The sequence below is a fragment of the Aspergillus pseudotamarii genome (assembly GCF_009193445.1).
Source record: "Aspergillus pseudotamarii strain CBS 117625 unplaced genomic scaffold BDV38scaffold_45, whole genome shotgun sequence".
In the NCBI taxonomy this organism is placed as follows: domain Eukaryota; kingdom Fungi; phylum Ascomycota; class Eurotiomycetes; order Eurotiales; family Aspergillaceae; genus Aspergillus; species Aspergillus pseudotamarii.
Genome location: NW_022475059.1, coordinates 182,097 through 206,738, shown reverse-complemented (window position 1 = coordinate 206,738; position 24,642 = coordinate 182,097). Strand labels below are relative to the sequence as shown.

General features: G+C 49.8%; 9 protein-coding genes across 9 annotated transcripts; 3 read left to right on the top strand and 6 right to left on the bottom strand.

The window, feature by feature from the left end:
• Positions 1-60: 60 nt before the first annotated feature.
• BDV38DRAFT_285100 (uncharacterized protein) lies at positions 61-425 on the bottom strand (the record flags this gene model as incomplete). Its single annotated transcript, XM_032060412.1, has 2 exons — positions 61-231; positions 315-425. The coding sequence occupies 2 exons, from the start codon at positions 423-425 to the stop codon at positions 61-63; spliced, it is 282 nt and encodes a 93-aa protein (XP_031911332.1).
• Positions 426-2,102: 1,677 nt separating this feature from the next.
• On the bottom strand, positions 2,103-5,544 carry BDV38DRAFT_142263 (potassium ion transporter). The gene is made up of 2 exons (XM_032051461.1): positions 5,345-5,544; positions 2,103-5,190 (listed from the first exon to the last, which is right to left on the bottom strand). The coding sequence occupies exon 2, from the start codon at positions 4,941-4,943 to the stop codon at positions 2,481-2,483; it is 2,463 nt and encodes an 820-aa protein (XP_031911331.1). The 5' UTR covers positions 4,944-5,190; positions 5,345-5,544; the 3' UTR covers positions 2,103-2,480.
• Positions 5,545-6,830: 1,286 nt separating this feature from the next.
• BDV38DRAFT_142260 (putative peroxidase) lies at positions 6,831-8,027 on the bottom strand. The gene has a single exon (XM_032051460.1). The coding sequence runs from the start codon at positions 7,831-7,833 to the stop codon at positions 7,084-7,086; it is 750 nt and encodes a 249-aa protein (XP_031911330.1). The 5' UTR covers positions 7,834-8,027; the 3' UTR covers positions 6,831-7,083.
• Positions 8,028-8,222: 195 nt separating this feature from the next.
• BDV38DRAFT_272954 (alpha/beta fold hydrolase) lies at positions 8,223-10,172 on the bottom strand (the record flags this gene model as incomplete). Its single annotated transcript, XM_032057583.1, has 3 exons — positions 8,223-9,059; positions 9,124-9,378; positions 10,077-10,172. The coding sequence occupies 3 exons, from the start codon at positions 10,170-10,172 to the stop codon at positions 8,223-8,225; spliced, it is 1,188 nt and encodes a 395-aa protein (XP_031911329.1).
• Positions 10,173-11,312: 1,140 nt separating this feature from the next.
• Positions 11,313-11,972, bottom strand: BDV38DRAFT_142226 (uncharacterized protein). Its single transcript, XM_032051459.1, has one exon. It carries the CDS (start codon positions 11,815-11,817, stop codon positions 11,371-11,373), a length of 447 nt encoding a protein of 148 aa, XP_031911328.1. The 5' UTR covers positions 11,818-11,972; the 3' UTR covers positions 11,313-11,370.
• Positions 11,973-12,242: 270 nt separating this feature from the next.
• On the top strand, positions 12,243-14,096 carry BDV38DRAFT_142188 (carbon-nitrogen hydrolase family protein). The gene is made up of 4 exons (XM_032051458.1): positions 12,243-12,427; positions 12,489-12,577; positions 12,676-13,106; positions 13,243-14,096. Exons 1-4 carry the CDS (start codon positions 12,383-12,385, stop codon positions 13,581-13,583), a joined length of 906 nt encoding a protein of 301 aa, XP_031911327.1. The 5' UTR covers positions 12,243-12,382; the 3' UTR covers positions 13,584-14,096.
• Positions 14,000-19,280, bottom strand: BDV38DRAFT_272952 (ATP synthase alpha/beta family, nucleotide-binding domain-containing protein; the record flags this gene model as incomplete). The annotated part of the gene is made up of 10 exons (XM_032057582.1): positions 14,000-14,168; positions 14,221-14,305; positions 14,354-14,615; positions 14,675-15,316; positions 15,369-16,113; positions 16,180-16,274; positions 17,214-18,164; positions 18,233-18,900; positions 18,967-19,051; positions 19,167-19,280. 10 exons carry the CDS (start codon positions 19,278-19,280, stop codon positions 14,000-14,002), a joined length of 3,816 nt encoding a protein of 1,271 aa, XP_031911326.1.
• Positions 19,281-20,430: 1,150 nt separating this feature from the next.
• Positions 20,431-22,159, top strand: BDV38DRAFT_272951 (oxygenase MpaB family protein; the record flags this gene model as incomplete). The annotated part of the gene is made up of 5 exons (XM_032057581.1): positions 20,431-20,808; positions 20,867-20,895; positions 20,949-21,675; positions 21,854-22,059; positions 22,138-22,159. The coding sequence occupies 5 exons, from the start codon at positions 20,431-20,433 to the stop codon at positions 22,157-22,159; spliced, it is 1,362 nt and encodes a 453-aa protein (XP_031911325.1).
• On the top strand, positions 22,142-24,134 carry BDV38DRAFT_142078 (Auxin Efflux Carrier superfamily). Its single transcript, XM_032051457.1, has 4 exons — positions 22,142-22,643; positions 22,698-23,502; positions 23,567-23,747; positions 23,802-24,134. The coding sequence occupies exons 1-4, from the start codon at positions 22,412-22,414 to the stop codon at positions 23,892-23,894; spliced, it is 1,311 nt and encodes a 436-aa protein (XP_031911324.1). The 5' UTR covers positions 22,142-22,411; the 3' UTR covers positions 23,895-24,134.
• Positions 24,135-24,642: the final 508 nt, after the last annotated feature.

The following is a 24,642-nucleotide window of genomic DNA, read 5'->3' as shown; positions in this document are numbered from 1 at the left end:
ACAACCCAGTACCACCCCAACCCCCTTCCTTTCCAGAAAGTCAAAACAAGAAAAAGCATTCTACTGCCTATAACAAGGCGTACGATCCAACGCCGTAAAAGCAGAAGCACACTTATACTTTCCGCCGGCATTGCAGGCAGTTCCGGGCATACCATCATCACTGGTCTTTCCGTCCGCGCGATGGGCATTCTTGCACACAGAGGGACAGTCAAGGTTGCCCTGTGTTGCGTCCTATACAATAGCTTAGCACATTGCACTCTTACTCATTTATATTACTCAACAAATGAGTGTCGTTGGTAGGTGAATGAGCTTACAGAGTAGACGCAGCAGTGCGAGCCGTCTTCGAATTCGCATTGGCAGTATGTGCAGGCTTGCGCTGTGAAAGCGCTGGCGAGGAGGAGGAGGCCGATAGAGAGGATGCGCATTTTGAATTAGTTTAGATCGGTGTGCTGTTGAGGATGGGGTTTCTTGGAGAGAGGGAGACAGAGAGGGAGAGGGAGCGGAAATTTATATGGTGAGTTGTTTTCCTAATTGGGTGAGGAGGAGTGGCCGGATAGTTTACTATACAATATACGTATCTATTTAGTCTACCTACTGATAGACTAGGAAGGATGTCCTGGTGGGGAAAGTAATGCAGGGCCCAATTTAGGAAGAACAATATTGTCTTTTTCGGTAAGTGGTTGGCGACTGTTCTGGATAGAGGGAATGTGTAGAGACTTTGAAGACGAGATCCTTCGGACTCCACCCACGTGTTGAGTAGGAATATGGACGTCTGCAGAAAATAGTGTAGTCTATTTAGGTACTGTTGCCTAAGAAAGGAGAATTCGGTGCAATCAATCCAAAACCATAGTTTAGCTGGTTATCCAGAGACATTCAACTATACTCCCGAAGATTCACCGAAGTCGTGGCCCGAGTTTAAACTACTTTCAAACCGCAATCTTCATAGTCTACGTGTATATTTAGGATTGATTAGGTGTCATTACACTCTCTAGTCTATTAACTGTGTTAGTAGGTCTAGAGAAGCAGTCAGATTATCTCGGAGGTTATGCCTATGTCCGTGGCAGCGGACAAGTGGTCTGATATGATATCTCCTCAACTACTGTAGTGATCGACATCGACGCTAAGCATACCTGAAGATGCTTGTCTGGGTAGTGTCGTTCCTTGGGCTGTTTGCCTGTTTAGGGATGTAGGTTGAAGGATCGGTTGAATGTCTTAGACATTGGCGGTCTCTTTCCGATGCCGCGGGCCAATGTGGATTTAGGAGTTATGATCGTGGGCGAGGTGAAATAATGGCGTGAGAGTTTGGAAGAATCATATATTGTTTTGAGGCGAGGGCCAGATTAACAATAGCTTCTTGCAGATAGTACCTAGGCACACTACCAGTAGAAAACATTATAGATGCTATATTCTAAGCCAGACATGAAACAGCCCTCCACTACATCTATACCTACGGAACCTACCCCCTCAGCTGATAGCATACTCTAAGACGAGCCTTCCACGATCAAAGCCAGCTCCACATACCAGCCATCATCCTGCCGAAAAGCTTCACCCGGAGATTCGCGCATCCGCACTTCCGGACGGCAAAGTCATGATCGTCTCTTGTACCCACAACATGATTTTTTTTCCGGTGACGGATCCCGGGCCGGGAAAGCTTGGTCGTGCTGCTGGGTGGACGTAATATCTGATTGGGGGTTATCTTGTGAAAGCGGGTCTTTTCGATTGTGAGAATTCAGCGGAATATGGCATGGCGTCTCTGTCTTGGAATGGGTCGAATTGGGTGGTTATCCGGGTTTAGAGGAGTTTTGGTCATGAGACTAGTTTCAGGGTGCGTTTTTTTTTGGGCACTGTTGTCTGTCTATCGGGTAAATAAAAGAGCTGGTGAAGAGTCTACTTCTATCTATCTTATGAAGCCGCAGGGGAGAGCCTATGTCTGACTCCTGATCTGAATCAAGGCGCTGTAGTTGTGGGGTTGTAGTTGCGGTGCATTTTGATTGGCATGTTGTTGTGGAATAGTTGTCCCTAAAGGCTTGTCAAATAAGGCATCTGACGTACCGCTGGGATGGCGAATTCGAATGCCTCTGGCAGGTAGTAGTCCACATGGTGCAGTGGGTCGCCTGAATATTTGTATTCGGCGGGAGGTCTGATAATACAGGAAACAGTTCGTTCAGAATCAGTCACGCAGCCTGCTGCATGATCTTTAAATTGGACATATACAGGAAGAGAACACTAGCCTCCGAAATTGCCGCACAAAACCACATTATACAGCCCTAGGAAGGCAAGCATTGTAGACGCTCAAGCAATAATACGCTAAAAGGCAGACACGACGCTCAAAGACAAATGTATCCCAGTAACAGAAGGTCTAGAACACCGAAAGCAAATGCTACACCCAATCAGATAAGATTAAGACCATTGGAAGTGAGGGCCACAATAAAAGAAAAGGGAGCTTTCAAGAAAATTGATCTATTGGATTAGCCAAAGTCCTACCGCTGAGATCTTTGGGAACGCATGGTAGACTGGCGGCGCATGATAGGGCTCCCACTGAACCACGGGGATGTGTTTCTGTCTCGGGGATCATGTCCGGTAGACATGCCGTTCTCCTGTGCCTGGGACGGCCGGTGATCTGTAGACATCTGGCTGAGACTAGAGGCACGGCGGCGCATGCGACGCTCGGCATCCGCAATTTCATGGTGGTTCAAAGCCTCCGAGGGAAGTAAAATGGCACGGTCTAGTGAGTAGGGGAGACCACGATGCCGACCACGGACTTGCATGGCGATAATAACCAACTTGGACAAGGTTTGGAACTGACTCGCGAAAGATGCATTGACTCCTGGGTACCCCATGGACAAACCGACAGTGCCATAGGCGGAGACGACCTCGAAAAGAACAGACCAGATTTGAAACGAGTAATCGTCCTGGCGCTGCAGGCGCCCTCCTTCTACAATAGTGATGACGAACAAGCCCAGGAACACGTACCACAAGTCGAAGCTCAGCTGTCGCCGCAAGTGAGCCCCAATATAACTCGGCGCGGTCTGGTTGTCTTCATTGTCATCTTCCTCTGCAGGGTAGACCCCGAGACTTTGCTCTTCATAGACATTGGTTCGCCGGAGAGAGATGGCAATGGGAAACACGGAGATATACATCATGATCATGTAGGATACCTGGACCGCGGGATGCAATTCGGATATGCTGACGACCGAGAATCCTGCAGTACGCGTGCACGCGGCCTGGTAAAGGCCATCTAGGATTTTGATACCGGTAGATAGGGAGGTGACCGCGGAATCTTTCAAGTCCAGAATAATGAAAAAGATCAAGTCAATCCCGTTCAACGCCACCAGGATTGCGAACAGCCACCAGGTCGCATTGCGGGGAAAGAGAAGAGTGAAGCAGCGACGAGGGTGATCTAAGAGGAACCTCAGTTCCTCCCACAAGGGAGATTCCTTTCGCACGAGCTTGGACGATAGCCAGATGATCAATCGCAACATACAGGGGAAGCCGGTGTTGCCGATAATGATGAGGAAGGCCAACAGAAGCAGGGGAAAGATGGCTTCTTGGAAGGAGCTCATCGAGTCAGGGGTGATGGAGAACCCCACATCATTGAAAGAGGACGCAGCCGTGAAGATAGCCCACCAAGGTCGTCCTTGCCCAATATTGGTGACGACCACACCCCAACGAGTTGTCATGATCCATGGCACTAAACAGATGATGCCCAGCAGGTGGAAGAAGACATAGTACGAGATCAAGACGACCGCTAATGTTTTGAGTGCCCGATATTCGATGCCACCTAGCTCATCCCGTTGTTCCTCGGTCAAATCGACGAACTGGGAATTACGGCCGACCGTCGCATTCCAGCTTAGATATGGAAGCGTGTTCCGGTCTCTCTCCTGCGTCAGGGACCGAAACACGCCGGTGAACGTGGGTCTCCGGGTCGTGGTGCGGGCAAGAGGCGACGGATCGCCGAAGTCCCTTGTTTCGCGCACGGTAGGACGGGTATCTAACCGGGGGAAGGTGGAGTTCCTCGTCCGTGTCCGGATCATATCCGGCTCGTTGATGGTAATATGCGGACCCTCCATCGGTCCTACCTCGTCATCCTCCTCCACATGGCGTGGGCTCGGCGGATCGTCAGATTGATTGCTGCTCTGGCGAGCGGCTTCTACCCCTTCACCCTCCTCTTCTCCCAGGGCCTCGGGCACACCACCACGGTCATATTCCCTCGGACTGGGAATTCTCAACGCCCCTTTGGGCCGCCGTTGGTTCTCCAAGAAGGCAATGTGTTGTTCGGGGCTCAATTGGGCCGGAACCCGGAGACTCCCAAACCCTCGCCTGAGGTTGTTATTGGAATCGGATTCTTGCTCGGAGGTATGGCCACTCTCATCTCTGGCCGCTGACGAACTTGGCCCCGAGTCACTTTCGGAGGGGGATTTATAGATAGCGTCTTGTTGCCGACTGCCCTGGGCCTCTCCCTGGTTATTGCGCAACACGACAATGGCGCGACCCCCGACGCCGGCCTCTTCCCGGTCATGACTCTGGTTATCCTTGTCTTCGCTAATGGTCCGCATTCGAGACCGGGTTTGGCGCAAAGCTCGAGCATCACGAACGACGTGCTGAAACCGCTTCTCAAACCAGTAAAGTCGGACAAAGACGAGAACCGTATTGATGAAAATGGGGGTTGTCAGCATGGAGACCCAGTAGAGCACCACCTGCTGATATGTTCTCAACAGGTTGAAGTCCACCGTATTCAGTCCACTCTGCGTGGCAGCCCCTGCTGAGAAGAAGAGCGCATCGATATAAGCGATGTCGCTGCCCGGGTACACGATAATGGAGGTGATTAGGGTGATCGCAATGATATAGATATAGTGTAACAAGATGTAGTTGAGGCGAAGATTCCGTAATAGTGGCACTTGCGACTTGAGCGAGGATACCCCGCGAATGAAAGAGGAGAACATCTTGACGGACCACGGCTGTACCACCGCTTGGTGATAGACACGGTGGAACAGTCGCCCGTCCAGGAGTCACGAAATCGTCGGAGAATTCTCGCGTGGAGGGGGAGATGCGCGGGAAGGATTCTAGAAGTGTGTATCTGTCGGAATGAAGATCAAAAGGTTATCGCGCAACTCTGATGTCGTGGATGACCGCACGATGTCAGCAAGACAATGGACGGATCCGAATTCTCGTGGAAAGAAGGTGTTGCAACTGCGAACAGGCCGCAGAACCGACCCGTGTTAGCGTCTAGTTCTTGCAAGACGACATATTAACTGAAGGTATGTTGGCATCAAGGGCATGATTGAATGGAAGTGGTCATGCGATAAGAAATCCACTCCGTAAACGGTGTCCGCGGGAACCTTACAAGAGGCTCCGATTTAAAAAAAGAAGAGAAATTGGAAAGGGGAAAAGGGAATCTTCTTTGAAAGCAAAAATAAAATAAACTAAAATAAAATAAAAACAGGGTATGGAAAAAGTTAGGAATTTTATTATTTATTTCTTCTGACTGGAAAAGAAAAAAAAAAAAATTAGGCCAGACACTAAGCTGCAGAGAAAGCGTTAGTTCGAGGTGAAGAAAAAAGCAAACATGAATTAATCCCTCACTGGAGCAAAAGCGCCGCAATGGTTCTGGTTCTGCTAATCAACTTCCGGACAACGACGTACTTTAATTTCTCTGCCTAAGACTGGCTGCAGAAGGGGGAAGTGCGCAACCGGCATCCGTTTCTTGTGGCCGTACCTCCTCGTGGCTCCACCTTTGCCATCCGCCACATCGGTAGATCCCTTACCCGGATTGGCTCTTTCACCGAGCCAGTGCCCACCTTAACCTTAACCTGAAGGCGGTTGAAAAGGTCTCCATCGTTTTTTGTTTGGGTCCATTCAGTTTGGCTCTTCCCTTTACCTTTACTACTTTTCTTTTCTTTTTTGGCGTTTCAACTTTTTAACATGACAGGGATCAATCGCGTATTATCGATCTGATCCTTATCTATGGACATGTCAACATTCCGGTCATCCAATGGCAGCCAGTGAAAGGACACACGTTTTGAATTCCCCGTTCTCTCGTATGTCCGCACGGAGTACAAGCCACAGTCGTATTCAATTCCCTCCCAATCATTGGCTGTTCGAGTGGGCAAGCCACGTCAATACTATTACCTCACTAGGAGTCGTACTACAATACGGTAATAGCAATAGTAGTACTACCTATCTGAGAATATCCCATTGTTCTCCCCCTAGAATTGATCTGTTTCTCTATCTTCTAGAAGATTACGGCGAAGACCCACCGATCTTGTTTTGGAATGTGATATACATACTTACTACAAGGCTAGCTTAACGCTTCTAGTATTACCACGTTATCCGGAACTTTATATAGGGGCCTCTCCGCAAAATATCCCTCTAGAGTACGGAGGAACCGGAGTACTTACTCCTCGTATTGCGAATCTTGTATTTTATACTTCTCGCTCGTATCTCGTATGTGTATATTTATTTTGTTGTTTGCTCCTTTCACACTCTGAAACGAAGAGTGACAAAAGAGAACCCTAGTTCCATGGAACGTATTTGGGGTAGAACTTGCCAAGGACCTCGAACGTTGGTCTGACACCATCACTTCTTCATCCCTGTCCAACTGACAGCTACGTACTAGTAGTTATTCTCTATTTCAGTACTATCATGACTAACAGATGTCCCCAACGGCATCGCTGATAGGCGTTGGTATCGTAGGAAAATCTTTCCCGGGTTTTACGTTATATACTGTGAGTCTTCACCTGTCACTGAAGTTACCATGTATGTATCACATTTCAATGACGTAAGAATGCGACAGGAAAAGATTCTAACTTACCACTTGCATGTCCTAGTTTGAGTATATACTTAGTATACGATAATAATTCCCTGCAGTAACCATATCTATACACCATGTCGCCCATCTTTGATCAGGAATTTCTCGATCGATCTAACTGTTGCTCCAGCGCGCCACAGATTAAGAATCAAAGATGACTACCCCAGATCAAAAGATACTACAGTCTCATAGTATCTAGTCATACAAAAGATGAAAAACTCAACACCAATGTCAAAAACCCACCCAGTTACACCATTCAAGGAGGACAAACCCCTCTAAAACGGCCATGCATAATGCGAAATAGCCAAAGTCACCGCCCCAGCCTCCGGCAGATACAACTTCGTCCAACGCGGCCGCCATCCCTCGTCAAACGGCAAACGCTCCTCACCAAAGATCGCCTGGATATACTCCTTCGGAACATGGTAAAGCCCCTTCCCAAATACACCCATGATACCCCCGACCTCCGCGCAAGCGATGTAATGCATCCTCTTATCCAAATCAAGCTCCGGGTTATCCTTCTTGGACTGCTCGAACCGTTTCTTGCGAAGGTTCCCAATATCCGAGATGGAGAATGACGTTCCATTCCCCGAAGAGGCGAGAAGTTGTTGATATAGATCAGGGTGGAGATGGATGTAGTCGCCCGACGCGCGGTCTTGTCGCGTAACGGACACGTCGTGCTCGATGGCATGTGGACGGCCGAGTTGATCGAGGTTGAGCACGGGCTCCCCGTCTTCGTTGACTTGGCCGGCGTCGCGTAGGCCGAAGTTGGCGGTCGTACGTGGGCTGCCTTCGGGTGGGTCGACATGGTCTTGGAAGGCGATCTTCACGAGGCCTCCTGCGGTGTCGAAGCCGAGCCCGATGTGTTCTAGCGCTGCCTTTAGGTCGCTCCCGGTGATGTTACGGCCGTCGCGAGCGATGTAGCCGTGGTTTGCGAGGGAGTTGAGGATGGGACATGGGGAGCGCAGGTCGTCTGCCCCGCCTCGGTGATATTGCCCTTCTGAGAGGGTCTCATTTTCGCTGGACATGTTGGAATGTTGTGGTTACGTGAGGGTTGGTAATAGAAAAAGCGGCGGTGAAAAGAGAAAACCAGATTCTGGACTTCATGGTTGTAAGGCTGATGCTTATATATGCGCTGGTTCCATTTGCAGGCTGATTGATTGGAGCTCGTGTTCGATACAAATGATGTCTGCGGCTGAATGATTGGTCACATTCCAGCTTGCTTGTCAGCCTCCCATGCCCTATTAGGTAAACGTGCATGCTTGCTTATTTCGTCTAGGTCTTTGGCTTTTTTTTTAGTCGGTTTAGCTCATGTATCCTCCCAGGACACCGCATTTCTGTACACACGGAAGGAAGATCGGAGTTGGTATACAAAATAAATCAATATGCATGAAACCATCTAAGTAATCGTCCCAGATCAGGAAGTCCTGTCAACAAGCTCCTTCACCAACTGATTAACCTCATCTTCATTTTCCCACATCAACACATGGCCACTACCCTCATACACCTTCCACAGGATCCCCTTCCCAATCTCTTCGTGTAAAATCTCGCCATGACGGAATGTAAGCATGCGATCTTCCGTCCCATGCAAAACAGCGATACGCTCTCGTCCCACAGCATCCCCCAACGCCTTGAGCTGCTCCGGAGACTTATGATGGAAGTAACATGCAACAATCTGCATCAGGAACCCCTTCTTCGTAAAGCTATCGGGATCCTCCCGCTTCTTCAACTGACCCGCAGCAAACCGCTCGCGCCTCGTAGGGAAGTTCTTCTCCGGATCCTCGTACTCCGTATCCGACTGGTCGAGAAAATCCCCGCCGAAGAGCGTGTGTCCCAAGCGCGCCAACTCGACGTCCACATGTCGGGGGATGAACATGCTCGCGCGCTCGCGCAGGTTCTCCAGGAACGGAGCGGTGCGGACGAGTCGCGGGGCCGTACAGCAGAGCGTTAAACTAGCCAGACGGTCTGGAATGAGCATGCCGACTTCTTGGGAGATCATGCCACCCATACTGGCGCCCATGACATGGATCGACCGGGTGGCGGGGGCCGAGAGATCGATCCAGCCCAGGTGACTCAGTAGATCGACGACATCTTGTGCCATTTCCGACGTGGAGTAGTAGTTCACTGGCTTGTCGGAGCGGCCGACACCGCGGTTGTCAAAGACCAAGCATGTGTATTTGGAGGCATTCTGGTGGCCGAAATACTTGGTCTGGCGCTTCCAATCGTCGTGTGAGGCGTTCAGCCCCATGATCCACTGTGATTCATATTTAGTACTTGCGTGCAGAAGACGGCAGAATGGACACGAGCGGTGAACGTACGACGAGCTTTGCAGGTCCAGTGCCGTGGATTTCATAGTACAGGTTCAAGGGGCCGCCGCGCCTGTTTTGCGCCACCGGACATGTTCCTGAGGTGGTGGGAGGGAGATTCCATGCCACCGAGTCATACGCGGAGTGCTTTACAATCTCCGCGGCAGTTAAAGGCGCCATGGTTACTACGTTGTGTGTCTGCGATGTGGGTGACAAAAGGTCATGTGTGAGCGGTGGATATAGCTTCAGTCTCACATGCCCGTCAGTCTCGGCGGCGGATCCCGAGGTTTGGTCGGTGGGTCAATCGGGGTGGTTGTTGGGCCGTCTGATAGGGTGCGCTTTGCTGTTTGGTATTACAGATTACCCTATGGTATTCTTCTAGATTTTAATCATTTCTTCTATGAAAAGAACAGGGGATTGACAAAGTATGATGTCATTTCTCTAGGATTCACATCCGAAGTTAACTCGTAGTAAACATCACCACGACCAGGTTATGGGTATGATAACTAGGCATTAAATTTCAACAATAGGGGTAGAGGGCCGCATGATTTGACTTGTGCATTTATATTCTGGTTAGTATGTGGTTAATTAAGTATTTCTTCATTTTTGACTAGTTGAAAAGTATATCTATATATATGTAGCCTGAGGCCACCATTCGTACAATCTACTAAGTCACCTGCTTGGCTCATGTGAAATGGCGAGCTGAAAATGAGTTCTGACTCCTCACAATCTGACTTCCTCGTCCCAAGAACAATTCACAATCCAGACTAGGGTCTGTGCATAAATGCCCGAAAGTATGTTGCAGGACAGCGGAACTCGAATAATCATATTTGTGCATCTAGAGAGAGAACACGGTCAACAAGATCATTCTTGCACTAATTTCCTGAGTTTTCATATATACCGACTTTCTATAGAGAATATGAATCAACTCTAATAAGACTCGTGTGAACCGACGAACAACTCACCAGAGTGTGAATTGTTGATCCAGACATATCACCTCCAAATCGCAGTTTGGTGGCGAGATCGGAGCCAATTCTAAACCATCGATGGGCATGGTCCATTCCTGCCTCAGATATCACAGAGGAAGGAGGAGTTGGCGCTATGTATACACCGTCGCTCTCGGACCGCCATTACCCAAAGCCACCCTTCCCATGGCAACATGACTCCCGGGCCGCTATGGCCAACTATTAGAAAGAGCGAAAGAGCAGCATCTGTCCAATATCTTGAGCCACGCGCTCTTAACGATCTTCTCATTGGTGCACAAGCATTGAAACGAAAAGAAGAATCCAATCCAATCAGAACCGGCGTTGAAAAATGCGGTCGCGCAGAGTCAAACTCGCCGATCCTTAACTTGCTCAGACATCGAACTACTTTTGACTTCAGACGGAACGGACCGATGCCATACCGATGTTCTCGTCCTGTCTCTTGATGAAGAGCCTTTGCTGCGCTCGCGTATTAACTAGTACTCCGCCATATATATGGTCTGGTTCTTAATCTGGCTACTCTACCCACTAAATACAACGGGATAAAGAGTTCACCTAAGAAAGAAATACAAAATATGAGCGAATGTTGACATGAGGATGAACAGGCCTTTAGATACCTAGAAACATCATTATCCACCAGATATGTGCCCTTCACCTGCAATACGCCAATATACAACTTAAAAGACAATGAACGTCTTTCCAATTTTCAATCGGTCTGGTCAGATAGACCTAGTGCTGTTCCGGTTTCTATTTCCACATGTTGGATAGCCTCTAGCTTCTTTAATATAACATGAAGCAGGGTTCAGCTTGATTAAGAGCGCGGACTACAGCACAATGAACTACCAACCGAGATACCTCAATGGCCTCAGATACGAACAGCCTGTACCCCAGAGCAAAGCAATTCACAATCCCACCAGCCTCTTGGAACCTAATCCGAAATGATACCCAGACCGAACACGATCACTCACACGCTTCAGGACCCAGGGTTATTATGGCAGCGGATACGACCCGATTCGTTATCATACGTTATCACTCCCGCTATACAGTCTTTCAGCACCGAAACCAGCCCAAGCATGCGAGACAGTCTGACTTACATGTCGAGAACAATCTTTCCGTCCTGTCCGAAGCATTATCACAAAAGCATTTGATCTTGAAATCTAAATCACCCCAGAGATATTTGAGGTAGCGACAGCTCCTACATTGACCCGTTCGCATCCCGAAGCCACTAGGGACATATTAGCCAACGCCACCACTCAATAACCCAGGGAGATATATACTACCTGCTCTCCGCAATCAAAGTTCCACCATTCTCTTCTCGCCACCCGAGACAATAGTCCAAGGACAGCTTTGTCTCCCGGATCTGGCCGTCCCGCTTCCGGCAATTGCCCACCAAGAGTGGCTTGGGTGGCCGAGGCAGATTAGCGCGTCGCTTGGATCCGCGCAGGGTCGACGCATCGCTATTATATTCTAATTCCGGAGAGGCTGTCAGTTCCGTTGCGTACGTTGGTTGATTGTTTGCGGTATTTGTGTTTTGTCGTGGCGGAGGTGGGTTCTCTATGCGTAGGCTTCGGCAGTTCTTGTGCAGATTCTTTGTTGCCAGCCGTGCTGGTGTCAGAGCCTGTTGATTTGCTCGTTGGTTGGCTGGTTGGTTGGGAGGAGGACTGAGAGCAGTAACGGCTAGGGCTAATAGATACAGGGCTATGAGCATCAGAGCTCGGTACATTGTGCTGGACTGAGATAGATGGCGCTGCAAGATAAGAGAGAAGGTTGGGGATTCCGATGAAGAGAATCTACTAGAGTTTTAGGGGGTCTTGTTTATATAGTCAGTCGTTGGTTCTATGTTGCCCCGTAGGCCAAAGCTATTAATCAAGCTTCTACAAATTATGTATGTATGTAATACTTCTTTCCATAAGCCACTTCTTTGTCACAATGGGGCTAGGGCACCGGGCAACAGTTTATCTGGATGCATTGTAGACACGAAATTTAGGTCTAGAAAGACAATATAGAAAAGACAGGATAAACAGAGCACGGAGCAACTCTCTGATGATTCTGTATATACGGTAATTATAGATGAAGTCAACATAGGGTTGACATACCCCAACTTCCTCGGAGAACCTGCTCCAACTGACCCCACCCGTCCAGATCTCTCTCTCTCTCTCTCTCTCTCCACACCATCATGACTCCAACATATATCAACCACCCCTTCCTCCTTCACCTCCTTCACCTCATTCTTTCTATAATCCTCATTGCAAGATACTAATCCTCATTCCAATCACCAATCCACCAAAATGGCTCCAATCCACCGCGTAGCCGTAATCCAATGGCACATTAAAGTACATAACCACTCTACCCCACCATCCCCAGAAAGAAACCCCCCATAACTGACCTCAAAAGGACCTCGCCATGGACGAAAACCACCAAAAGGCATGCGCCTACATCCGCGACGCAGCCTCCCAAGGCGCCCAACTGGCCGTTCTCCCTGAGTACACCTCTCCCTCCCTTTATCCAACAAGCCCTTAGGGTCTCCGCTGCTCACCACTCACCACTCACCACTAACAAAACCCTACCCAACAAAATCTAGATATCATCTAAATGCCTTCCCCCCAACAAACCCCCTTTACCTTCCCCAAACCGATCCCCAAATAACCACCAAATACCTCCAATCCTACCAATCCCTCGCCAAGGACCTCAACATCTGCATCGTCCCCGGCACAATTGTCGAAAACCACTCCCCCACCAGTACCGGTACCGGTACCCAACCAACAGACCCCATCCTCTACAACACAGCCTACTTCATCTCCAACGACGGCCAGATTCTCTCCTCCTACCGGAAGAAGAACATCTGGCACCCGGAACGCCCATACCTGACTTCTTCGGCGTCCGATCCGCACGAGGTCTTCGATACACCCATCGGTAAGGTCGGGTTGCTTATATGTTGGGATTTGGCCTTTCCGGAGGCGTTCAGGGAGTTGATTGCTGCTGGGGCGGAATTGGTGATTGTTCCTACGTTTTGTATGTTCCCTCTACTATTTTCCCTCCTTCTCTCTCTCTCTCGTCCTTTCTTTCTTTGGGAGGTATTGTAGGTTGTGGGTTGTAGGGTTGTTTGGAGGTGGGAAGAACTGTGGTTGGCTAATGATGAATCCGATAGGGACTCAAAATGACGCCTCACCGGCGCTTCGGGCGAAGAATCCCGACTGCGAGAAGCTATTTCTCGAGACGGTGCTTACGGCGAGGTGTTTTGAGAATACGTGTGGGGTTGTGTTTGCGAATGCGGCGGGGGAGACGGAGGGGGATGGGTTTCTGGGATTGTCGAGGGTGACAATGCCTGGGGTGGGTGTTGTGGGGTCTCTTGGGTGGGAGGAAGGGGTTTGTGTGGTGGATGTGGATATGGGGTTGGTTCGGGATGCTGAGGAGAATTATCGGGTGAGGGAGGATTTGGCCAGGGAAGGGTGGTATTATTCTTATCGGCATCAGGGGAGGAGGGATTAGATTTCCGATATCTTTGCTGGGTGATGGTTGTGGTTGTTCATAAAGTCATATATGTACATACCGAAGGGAAAGCTCTATTCATTTTATAGAACTGTATATATATATATATATACTATACTGTACTGTACTGTACAACCCACTAGACTAAACTGCTCTGTATTCTAAGAACGAACAACAATCATTAGGCAATACAAATTCGTGAGATGAATCTTGTCCACCTGACATCCGAGATTGGCTCCGGAAGAAAAAACGCTCGTATCAGGACATATAGCATCAGGCATGGGGCATGGGGCATAGCGGCGAGTAACGACAAAGTAAACCCTCCCAAAAGGCGAACCAGCTAAAGCGAGACCGACGAAAGACTCAAATCGTATCTAAACCAGGATTCTCGAACACATCGGACACCCTTCGGATGTTTACTGGACTTGGCTGACAATCTCGCTGGCGCGGGACAGACTCTCCACCATCTGTTGGCACTCCTTGCGCCTCCGCACGGTGTAGTCACTTTCCTTCAGGAGCTCGTCCAGTTCGTTGTTGCGGTACATGTTTTCGAGGAGTTCACGCTGCATCTCGTCCTTGGTGAACCTAGAGGACATTAGTCGGAGCGGGAGCTTTGATAGGGCACGGAGACACTTACTGAACGAGCATGTACATAATGGCCTTCGGAACCATGTCGATCATGGTCCGCTTCACGATGTTAAAGTAAGACGTAATGAGAAGTTCTGCGTATCATTAGTACTTGCTCCGTGTACGATAGACACTAGACATACTGATCACTTCAACTTCGGTCGTCTCACGCTCGGACAAGGAGGCCGATGCCTTGAGGGTTGGCGGTGGGGCCTCCATGGCCGCCATCTTCTTCTTGTTCTTCGAAGCCCAGAAGCTGCCGAAGAAGCCAGAGCCGCTGCTGCTTTCCGTATTGCCGAGATCGACCGACGGGCTGTTCGCCCGGGGAGGGAGAGGCTTGCCCGTCTTCGGGTCAACCTGGGTAGGCTTACTACCGGCTTGGCGTTCATTCACAATAGTCATGGCCTGCTCCAGTCAGTATCTAAAAACTGGTGCGTGTATCCAAAGTCAGATAAGATACGTACGCGGTGTCCGTTTAGGAAATCAGGGTGACCCGTGTTGATGTAGCACGCCTCCATGTTGATGAGGTCGTGAACAAGCTTGTTGGTCGGCTCCATGCACTTTTTGAAGAAACTGATGACTACGGCGTGGAACTTCTCCTTCAGCATGGGATACCGGCGGAACAGCTGCTTGTTCAAGAGCTGTCCTAAGATGCGGACCAGTTCGTCATACACCAAGGAGATACACTTCGTGCTGGGGTCCTCGAGCCTCTTGATCTGCTGCTTGACGATCAGTTCGAAGGCAGTGGTTCCAACGAAAAGCGCAGGCGATGAACCCGAAGAGTTGTAGAGGATCGTCCGGATATCAATATCCTTGACCTGGTCGAAAGGATCCACCGCCTTGATACCGTTGGAGTAAAGTTCGTGGAACACGAAGCTGATACGAGCACCACCTGACAACTCAATGCTGGACAGCTCTTGGTTGTTACCCTCCAGCACCGTACGATACTCATTGCTGAACTCCGTGATGATGTTCAGGATGATGTTAGCGCTATTGCCGAGCATGGAATCTCCCAACTGCGAAAGTTCGGCGGAGTACTTCTGAAGGGAGGACGAAATCCGCGCTTTGATATCGGGCAGGGTTTGCTTGATGTGCATCATAAGGATCTACTAACAGTTAGCAGCCTGGATTTCCCTGATTATCGCCAGGCGAACATACCAAGTTCAGCTTCCGCGCCAGATACGGCGTTCCACAGTACGAAGACTTGTTCCGATAGGCCTTGTGGCCCTCGAAGAAGTTCTTCTCATGCTCCAGAGCGTATGAGATGGGTCTCTTGTTCTCAATATCACGTTGACCACGGTTGACCACTGGCACATAACCCAGGCGCAACGGGATAATCCTGCCCGCAAGAATATCCACGACATCGGTTCCCTCGTCCATCAGATCAACCTTGGTCAAGACACCAATTGTACGCTGACCCTCCGGGTCGACTTCCCGTGCCAGCTTCAAACCATCGGAATTGGCAAGATCTTGGTTGGCCGCGGTGACCGCAAGGATGATCGCGTTAGGTTTGCTGATGTACTTCAGGACCATATCCCTGATTTGCTTCTCAATGTCCTTGGGCTGGTCACCGACCGGAACCTTAGTCAAACCGGGCAAGTCGACCAGTGTGAGGGTCAGGACGTTGGGCGAGTAGATGCGGAGGTTGATCGGCGCAGGGGAGATACCGGCATTGCGACCGACCTTGGACTCCGTTTCCCGCACGATCTCCTCGCGAATCTTGTTGAAATCGTGGAACTTCTGGCCGGGAATGTGCAGGAACTCTCCGTACTCATCTAGGTTGGCGGCGCTATCCGTTGTATCCAACTTCTCCTCCTTAACGCCATTCGATTGAGTTGCGGGTTTGTTGATCAGTTGAAGAATGAGGGGTCTCCGAGTGACAATTCCGGACCCACGGGGGAGGCTGAAATGAGGTGAAGCCGTCAGTCACCTGCGTCGAACTCCCACTAGTACAGCAATAACCACTTACAAATCCCGTCCGACAATATTTTCTAGCACCGAACTCTTACCACTGGACTGTGAACCGACGACGGCAATCTGAGGCAAGTCGATGGGATTGTGAACCTAAACAAAATAGGCGGTGTCAGTCGCGGCGAGGGGTTGAACCAACAGAGCTTCCTGAGAGCTTGACGATACGTACTCCGACTGTCGCGAAGACATCCTGGAGCTTATTGACCAGCGAGATCAAGCTGGGATCGTTGACGTTTATTCTGTTTCCACCCGTCCGTCAGTCAATGCCATCGGATATAGAGCACGAGGGGCCAGGGGCTGCGCACGAGGTCGGGCTTGCCATGGCTGGCAGCGAATGCAAGAGACAGTCGCTCCAAACGAAGAGGAAAATCTAAAGGAACAAAAAAAGGGGATAGAACCGGGAAGAATGAATATCTCGAGCAGGTAGACTGTATTATCCGACTTGCGGAGGTGGAAGTGAGAAGAGGAAAGAGAGCGGGAAGTCGAGCGGCCAAGTGGTTGACTTTCGCTTGCGGTCCAGAATTCAATCCAACGATAACCAGCGATAAGAACCGAAAGTCCAGTTGAATATATACCCAACCACCCCACGTTTGGTCAGTGACAGATGTCTGGCGTTCAAATGCAGCTCTATGAATGGCGTTTTAAACCTGAGATTGTCCTTACTGTCAAGGTTATGACAGCGCAGAAAGCAGAGGTCAAAAAAAAAGAGGTCACCATACCCAATGAGAAGGCCGCGTCATGTGCTTTTTGGCCACCCAAAGGCGGCCAAACAATGCTGCCTAAGTGAGGATGGAAAAGGAACAACAATTACGGAAACGATCAGGCAATTGATTCAGTGGCTGACGAATTTCTCACAAAAGCTAAATAGAAATAAACGGCACGAACTACAGAACATGGGAATTGGTTATGCTACAGGCAACCGAACAGTACGGCCCGTCTGTCAACTAGTCCTCTCTATGTCCAGCTACATCCATTTACTCATCCGATACCGACGCGAATCGCTCGGACATGGTCTGAAGAATTTTCTCGTACTGCAGTCGCTGAGTTAGCACTAATGTAGGCCGAACAAGGAAGACGGTTACGAACCTTCTCTGAGACCTCTTGTTGGTTTTCCGGGACCTCGAACTTCATGCTCCGCAGGGCAGTCTGGATGTCGGAAGTGGCTTCACGAACCTTGGCCCAGTTTTGACCCTGAGCAATAGCCTTCTGCGCTTCGTCATGGTAGCCCATAAAGCCTTTCATCATATATTCCGTCTTCCACAGAGGGCAGAACTGATCGTAGTCACTGTATCCGTTTTGCTGAAGGAAATCATCCTTCACCATGGCCGCCACATCCAAAGCGATCTTATCAGAATCACCCAGGGCAGCCTTACCAACCAGCTGCACGACCTGGTCCAGTTCTTCGGACTTGGTCAACAGCTCACGAATCTGGTCACGCAGGCGGGGGAACTCGGGGTAGTCCTTCTCGTAGAACTTGTCCAGGATGGTCGTGTATTTACTGTAGGACATCGAAGTGTTGATGGAAGGGAAATGCTTTCGCTGGGCCAGCTTCTTGTCGAGACCCCAGAACACCTGGACGATACCGAGGGTACTCGTGGTGACAGGATCCGAGAAATCACCACCAGGAGGGCTGACGGCACCGACAATACTGACACTGCCGATCCTCTCGGGGCTTCCCAAAGCAACACTCTTTCCAGCACGTTCGTAGAAGGAAGCAAGCTTGGCACCCAGATAGGCGGGGAAACCCTGGTCTGCAGGCATCTCTCCCAGACGACCGGAAAGTTCACGAAGCGCCTCGGCCCAACGAGAACTGGAATCAGCCATCATAGCCACGTTCTTACCCTGGTCACGGAAGTACTCGGCAATAGTGATACCGGTGTAAATGGAGGCCTCACGCGCGGCGACAGGCATGTTGGATGTATTGGCGATAAGACATGTACGCTTCATAATAGGCTCTTTGCGACCATCGATCTCGATCGAAAGCTGTAAGGAGAATGTCATATTAGCACCGAACAAATCACGCAGGGAGTAGGTGACGTGGAATCGCATACCTCGGGGAAGTCCATCAACACTTCAGCCATCTCGTTACCACGCTCGCCACAGCCAACGTAGACGATGATATCACTGTTGGAGAACTTGGACACAGACTGGGAAATGACAGTCTTGCCGCATCCGAAAGCACCAGGAATACAGACGGTACCACCCTGCACACTAGGGAACAGAGAGTCCAGCACTCTCTGGCCGACGATGAAGGGTGCGTCGGATGGAACCTTCTCGTTGACCGGACGGGGTACACGGACGGGCCAGGTCTGCATCATACCGAACTCGGACTTCTTGCCGTCAAATTCGATTTCCAAAAGCTTCTCCTCGACGGTGTAGCTTCCAGCCTCTGCGATACGGGTAATGGTACCCCGAGCGCGGGGGGGGAGAAGGATCTTATGGTCGTTCATCAAGCTGTTCTCGAACACGGAACCCCAGACGTCACCTCCGGTGATGTGGTCGCCCACTTTGTATTGCCCGGGCTTGAAGTCCCATTTCTTCTCGCGATCCAGCGCGTTCACAGTAATACCACGGGGGATGTAAATTCCTTTGGACTGGTGGTAGATCGCTTTCAGGGGGCGTTGGATACCGTCGTAGATCGTTTCCATCAAACCAGGTCCCAGTTCCACCGCTAGGGGCTTACCCGTCCTCTCGACAGGGTCGCCGACCGTCACACCATCTGTGGAGTTGAAGCGATGTTAGACTGACAATCCGAGTCGGTCGCAAAATGAATGCGAAAGCGTACCAGTTTCCTCGTAGACCTGAATGGTGGCCTTATCACCATCGAGACGGATAACTTCACCGACGAGCTGATCTTTCCCGACACGACACTGGATTCACCGGACATTTGAGCAAAATTGAAAACCAAACCTCGATGAGAGAAGTAAAGCCCATCGCAAAGAAAACAGACGAGGGGCCATGTAGATGGCGGGGTTGACAACATACCAATTCGTACATGGCACAGCCGATCATGTTCTCGGCCACGACGACGGGACCGGAGACGGAGAAGACGGAGCCATGGTGGGCCTCACCTTGAGGGCCCTTTCCGGAGGGGGCCATAATGCGAATAGCCGGAGGGTGGACAGATGAGGAGGAGGGGGAAGGATTGAGGGTGGTGGTAGGGGTCGGGAAGGAACTGGAGCTGGAGCTGGAGCTGGAAGACGGGGAAGTGGGTGAGTCGGGGAGCGGTGGCAGTTGGTCGATGTCCGTGGGCGGTGATGACGACGATAACAACAATGGTTGGTCACTTCCACCACCACTACTGCTACTGGCCTCTATCAGATCCAGCAAGGAGGGCCGTGTTTTCAACCGACGCACGCCTAAGCCTAACATACGGTGGTCCTGTGGCGTTTGATGCAAGTGCCTAATAGGAGGGTGGGATTTATTTGACGATCGCCCAATTTCATTAGCTCCGTCGAATCAATTGATGAGGCGCGTGTTTAGGCTCCATAAATGGATAGGCTACTCACTGGGTCTATTGTTCTTTCACGGACTGGTCATATGCACGGCCACGAGCCTGAGGATTAATCAAGCGGACGGAAGTTAAGTTGTTGGTCATAGTTTCTCTGTGGGTAATCTTGTGGCCGCCCAGAACTATGCACGGAACGTAGAATTTATGCTGACAACTTTACTGAAGGACAGTATCCAACAACTTTGATCATGATCTGAGAGCTAGCTCTAAATCGGAAACTTCAACTTCCGAGCCCTAACAGGACTACGATACTTAGTGCAGAGATGAATTGCAATCCGCAGATCTGCACTGGTCAACCTGTAACACAGCATGCATGTGCCTCGTGCTCAACATAGAACAGTGAAGCCTCTGCTAGACAAACAAAGTGCCGGCAAGCGGATCGAGGGCCCATGGATCAACATCGGCTATCCTGTGGCTCAACGTCTTATTATACGTGGACACGTGAAGGCGGTTGAGCGACTAATAGGATAGGGCCGCCATGGAGGATGGATGTGCGGGGAAGTGCAGCATCCGAGGCTTGCATTGGAGATCATAATCAAGGATAATTGTTCACAGATGGCTACTACCCTCGTGGTGTCACTTCATAAAGTGGGCACAGCCTTATATAAACAGACCGAAATGCAAACTGCTGCAGGTGTGACTGGTTTACCCATATATAACCAAGACTTTGTCATCCAGTTTGATAGCGAAGTTTTCTTACTTTAGCATCATTCTATCGCTATTGGATATTACTACAGCATGGCCCAGCAGAGGAGCACGAATGCGAAGATTTACAAATGCTGGGGCTACACCTTTGAATGGATCGACGGCCTTCACTCTCCAGTAGAGCAGTTGCACTCCATCATGCTCAACTATGACAAACTCGTAGATGAATGCCTAGATCGCCTGGATGATATCTCACCCCCAGGTGGTGCCCGTGTAGAGAGCACAAGGAGCTCCGACGCTCGAACACCGAAGAGAGACCTGTACTCCCTGCTGGAGCAGCACGCAAAAGACGATCCAAAACTCAACGAACTGTGGTCTGAGATTAATACCGTCCCGGATTGGGTCGACTGGGAGCAGATCAAACGAGGGCAAGAAGTGTTCTTTCGTTATGGAACACCGATTCTTAATGTAGTAAGTCGATGCATGGTCCAACGGTTGTACCGTGTAGTCCCACTTATGAAGTTGATAGCTCGGCTTTCAAAGCCTCCTCGGCGGCATGTTCGTCTCCCGAAAAAAGGAACATGTGAGCTAGGACTGACATACTAGTATAGGGGTTCCCCCCGAGTTGTTGAGACCTTGGCCCGGACAGGAGGTTTCTCGGCGGATGTTGTACGGCGCAGGCTGCTGGAAACTCTGCAACATATTCTTCAAGTGTCCTTATCTTTGGACTCGATTAAGCCAGGGGGTAAAGGTCATGTCTCCTCCGTTCGTGTCCGGTTGCTACATGCGTCGGTCCGTCGTAGGGTTCTGAGCCTTGTCAAGCATAGGCCCGAATACTACGACATCAAGAGGTACGGAATCCCTATCAACGACCTGGATTGCATTGCGACTATCCACACGTTCTCAACGAGTGTGGTCTTCCTTGGGCTTCCACGACAAGGCATCTTTCTACGGAACCAGGAAATTGAGGATTATATTGCCCTTTGGAGGCTTGTGGCGTATTACATGGGCACACCAACCGAGTGCTTCGAGACACCGACACAGGCACGAGCGATGATGGAGTCGCTCTCTGTGTCTGAGATAGACCCGACCGATACCGGCAGGATACTGGCGCAGAATATTATCCTGGGTCTCGAAAATACAGCCCCCACATATGCATCGAAGGAATACCTTGAGGCCATGGCGAGAAAACTCAACGGTGACGAGCTATCTGATAGCCTTCACCTTCCGCGTCCCGCTTTATACTACAGAGCACTCGTGTACGGGCAGTGTATCATGGTCATGATCGCATGCTATGGACTTCGAGTGTTTCCGATTCTTGATCAAGCTATCATTGAGGTAGGCTTTGTCCTGATTAGCCTTTGTTTTTTGAAGACGCCCCAAAAAACTGCCCCATTCACCCACATATTGACCATATCTAGTTACGTCGCAAGCTCTTTTATAGCGTCATTATGGACAAGAAAGAGGGACTTGGAGGCGAAAGTTTCTTCGAATTCAAATATGTCCCGTTTTACAGTCGCACGACACGTTTAGGGAAACGCAGGGTGTCCCAACCAGCATGGTACGGTGTCGAGACTCTGGGACAGCTAGGTCTTCTTACTGCGTTCCTTGCTGGAGTGGCCCTGTTTTGCGGGACTGTTTTTGGGATCAAACTGCTAGCCCCAATTGTTGTTCCGGCTGCATTTGTCCCAGAAGTTTATTGAATGAAATGATCCGGCCAATGTTCTGTCTAGCGGGCTTTATTGTGTTTACTGTATCCGTTCTCGCTTCATGGTATGATAATGATTCGTAAGTATGTAGTTATAAGCCCCGTCAATCATGAGAGATTTTTACATCTGAATATGGAAACAGGTCTCGTGAGCCCGTAGAAATAGAAGACTTGATTGATATATCCAGGAACGTATCTTCAGATCTGGTCCAACTTCTTATTGAGTCCCGTTCCGCTGGGTTACGCCACGATGACGCCATAGAAAAAGGAACGAATAAATAAGCTCGAAAATAATTCTTTTCTTTTTGGCATGGAAACCTGGATTCAACTTCGACTGATTCGTTAACTGTAACCCGAGGACTCATCATGGTAGATGGGGATGTCGACGTGCCGTTGGTGGGCGCCTTACAAGCCTGCGTCTCCGTCCTGCTGACCATGAGCTACGGAATTGCAGCGCAAAGGTTTCGATTGATTCAAGAGTCCTCGATCAATGATATGGCTGGACTGGGAGTCAAGCTGTTTCTCCCAGCTTTGATCATTATCAATCTAGGCGAACAGCTGCAACTTGGAAATGCGTTGAACTACATCCCCGTTCTCAGTACTGCTCCCCCAAACCTATCTTGAAACTCAATCATAACCTCTCCATTACCAGTTTGGTCCATTCTCTACACGTGTGCCTCGATCGGCCTGGCATATTTCGTCTCTAAGGGCTTGAGGCTCCCGCGCTGGGTGACGCCTGCCTGCGCATTCAACAACACGACCTCGCTGCCGCTTCTCTTGTTGCAATCGCTGGAAAGCGTGGGGAGTCTAAAACCGATTATTAAAGACGGTGATACCGAGTCCGAAGCCATCTCTCGTGCCCAAAGCTACTTTCTTCTCTGCGCTGTAGTGAGTAAAACGATCGGTTACGCCGTGGGTCCCAAGCTACTTCAGGACGGCCACGAGTCATCCACCGATCCAGAGAATCAAGAAGCAGACGACACCAATCCTGAAACACAAAATGACACCACTAACCACGGTCATGTCGATGAGGCGACATCCCTCCTACCACAGCGAGCACAAAAAGCCCGCCGCAACATTGCAAACAGCATCCGGCACGGAACCCAGCGCATTTCATCTATGCTACCTAAGCGCATCCGACAGAGGCTTATGGCCCCGTTCGAGTCCCCGTTCGCCGATGTGGCGATCGCATGCACCGTGATCGGTGTGGTTTTGGGTCTTGTGCCGCAGTTGCATCAAGCATTCTTCAACAAATACGAGGACGGCGGGATTTTCAACGCTTGGCTGACGTCGAGTGTGAAGAACATTGGCAAGTTGTTCACGACGTTGCAGATCTTTGTGGTGGGGTGTAAGCTGGGCGTTAGCTTTGAGAAGATGAAAACTAGCGGTGATTCGGGGCGAATGCCTCTGAAGGCGATTGGGACGATCTTTCTCGTTCGGTTGGTGATATGGCCCGCGTAGGTTTCTCTGGGATGGGGCTCGCATCACTTTCATGTTGCTAACGAACGTGTAATGATACAGACTTAGCATAGCCGTTGTGTATGGCTTGGCTACGAAGACCAATCTTGTGTTGACTGATCCTATCCTATGGTTTAGTTTGATGCTCATGCCGGCTGGACCCCCAGCGTTGGTCATATCCGGACTGGCCGAGTTGGCTCAGATTTCAGAGCTGGAGAAGATGGCGATTGCCAAATCGTTGAGTGTAAGTCATGAAACATCTGGGTCACCCCGAGTGTTCTCGCGCTAATGAGTGCAGGTGATGTACGTGTTATCGCCATTTGTATGCTTCAGCATCACGGGTGCTCTGAAAGCGTCTCAAGCGGCACTGGAGCAGAGGAACTCCGCATGAATACGGTGCTTTGGGATTGTGTATAAAGTCTAGAATTTATGTGTGTATATATACGAGATATAAACAATCTTATAGACCGTTGAAAGAGAATGTGTATTAAGTAGTATTCCATACAAGGTCCAAATTGACGCTTAGACGGTACTCCAATTCATTTGCATCCCCTTCATTCAATATCATACGCTTGAACCGGATTCATCACACGTAGTCCAGTACGGACGAATGGGTTTACTTCTTTGCAAATAATCAGCGTTATATAAAATCCAATCATTGATAGCTATACTTACTCCGCAGTTCTTGCACTGGCAGGCCTGGCCACAAGTGCAGCTCTGGGGACCGGAGCAGCCGCAGGTATTTCCACAATCACAGGCCATCGTGAAGTATCAGGTAACGTTGCAAATAGTCTGAGTAAGATGCAGTAGTAATATAATAGATCCGTGCAGATTTATAGCTTGACGTTGATCTTCAGTAACCTCACGGTGATGAGTGGTTCGCCAGATTTATATAACCCGCAGCGGCAACAAATGTGGGGAACCCCAAATAAGCATCATGATGAGGTCAGAGACCATGATCCTTTTGTTTTTTTTTTTGTCATACTTTTACAGCATGGACCAATTCGTACGATTGGCTTCTTTTCCGTCGAACATTCGTTCCGTCATTTTGTTGTCGGCCGATGTTTCAGTTTCCTATTTGTCGTGTATGAACCATGGGTTATAGGGTTACGACGTGTACTACTAGTCCTACTAGACTG

Bases quoted from the DNA above. Each gene is read 5' to 3' on its own strand.
- BDV38DRAFT_142263 (XM_032051461.1), bottom strand. From the start codon at position 4,943: ATGTTCTCCTCTTTCATTCGCGGGGTATCCTCGCTCAAGTCGCAAGTG.
- BDV38DRAFT_142260 (XM_032051460.1), bottom strand. From the start codon at position 7,833: ATGTCCAGCGAAAATGAGACCCTCTCAGAAGGGCAATATCACCGAGGC.
- BDV38DRAFT_142226 (XM_032051459.1), bottom strand. From the start codon at position 11,817: ATGTACCGAGCTCTGATGCTCATAGCCCTGTATCTATTAGCCCTAGCC.
- BDV38DRAFT_142188 (XM_032051458.1), top strand. From the start codon at position 12,383: ATGGCTCCAATCCACCGCGTAGCCGTAATCCAATGGCACATTAAA. The intron at 12,428-12,488 runs GTACATAACCAC...TGACCTCAAAAG, and splicing joins TAATCCAATGGCACATTAAA to GACCTCGCCATGGACGAAAA. The intron at 13,107-13,242 runs GTATGTTCCCTC...TGAATCCGATAG, and splicing joins GGTGATTGTTCCTACGTTTT to GGACTCAAAATGACGCCTCA.
- BDV38DRAFT_142078 (XM_032051457.1), top strand. From the start codon at position 22,412: ATGGTAGATGGGGATGTCGACGTGCCGTTGGTGGGCGCCTTACAAGCC. The intron at 23,503-23,566 runs GTAGGTTTCTCT...GTAATGATACAG, and splicing joins CGGTTGGTGATATGGCCCGC to ACTTAGCATAGCCGTTGTGT. The intron at 23,748-23,801 runs GTAAGTCATGAA...TAATGAGTGCAG, and splicing joins CGATTGCCAAATCGTTGAGT to GTGATGTACGTGTTATCGCC.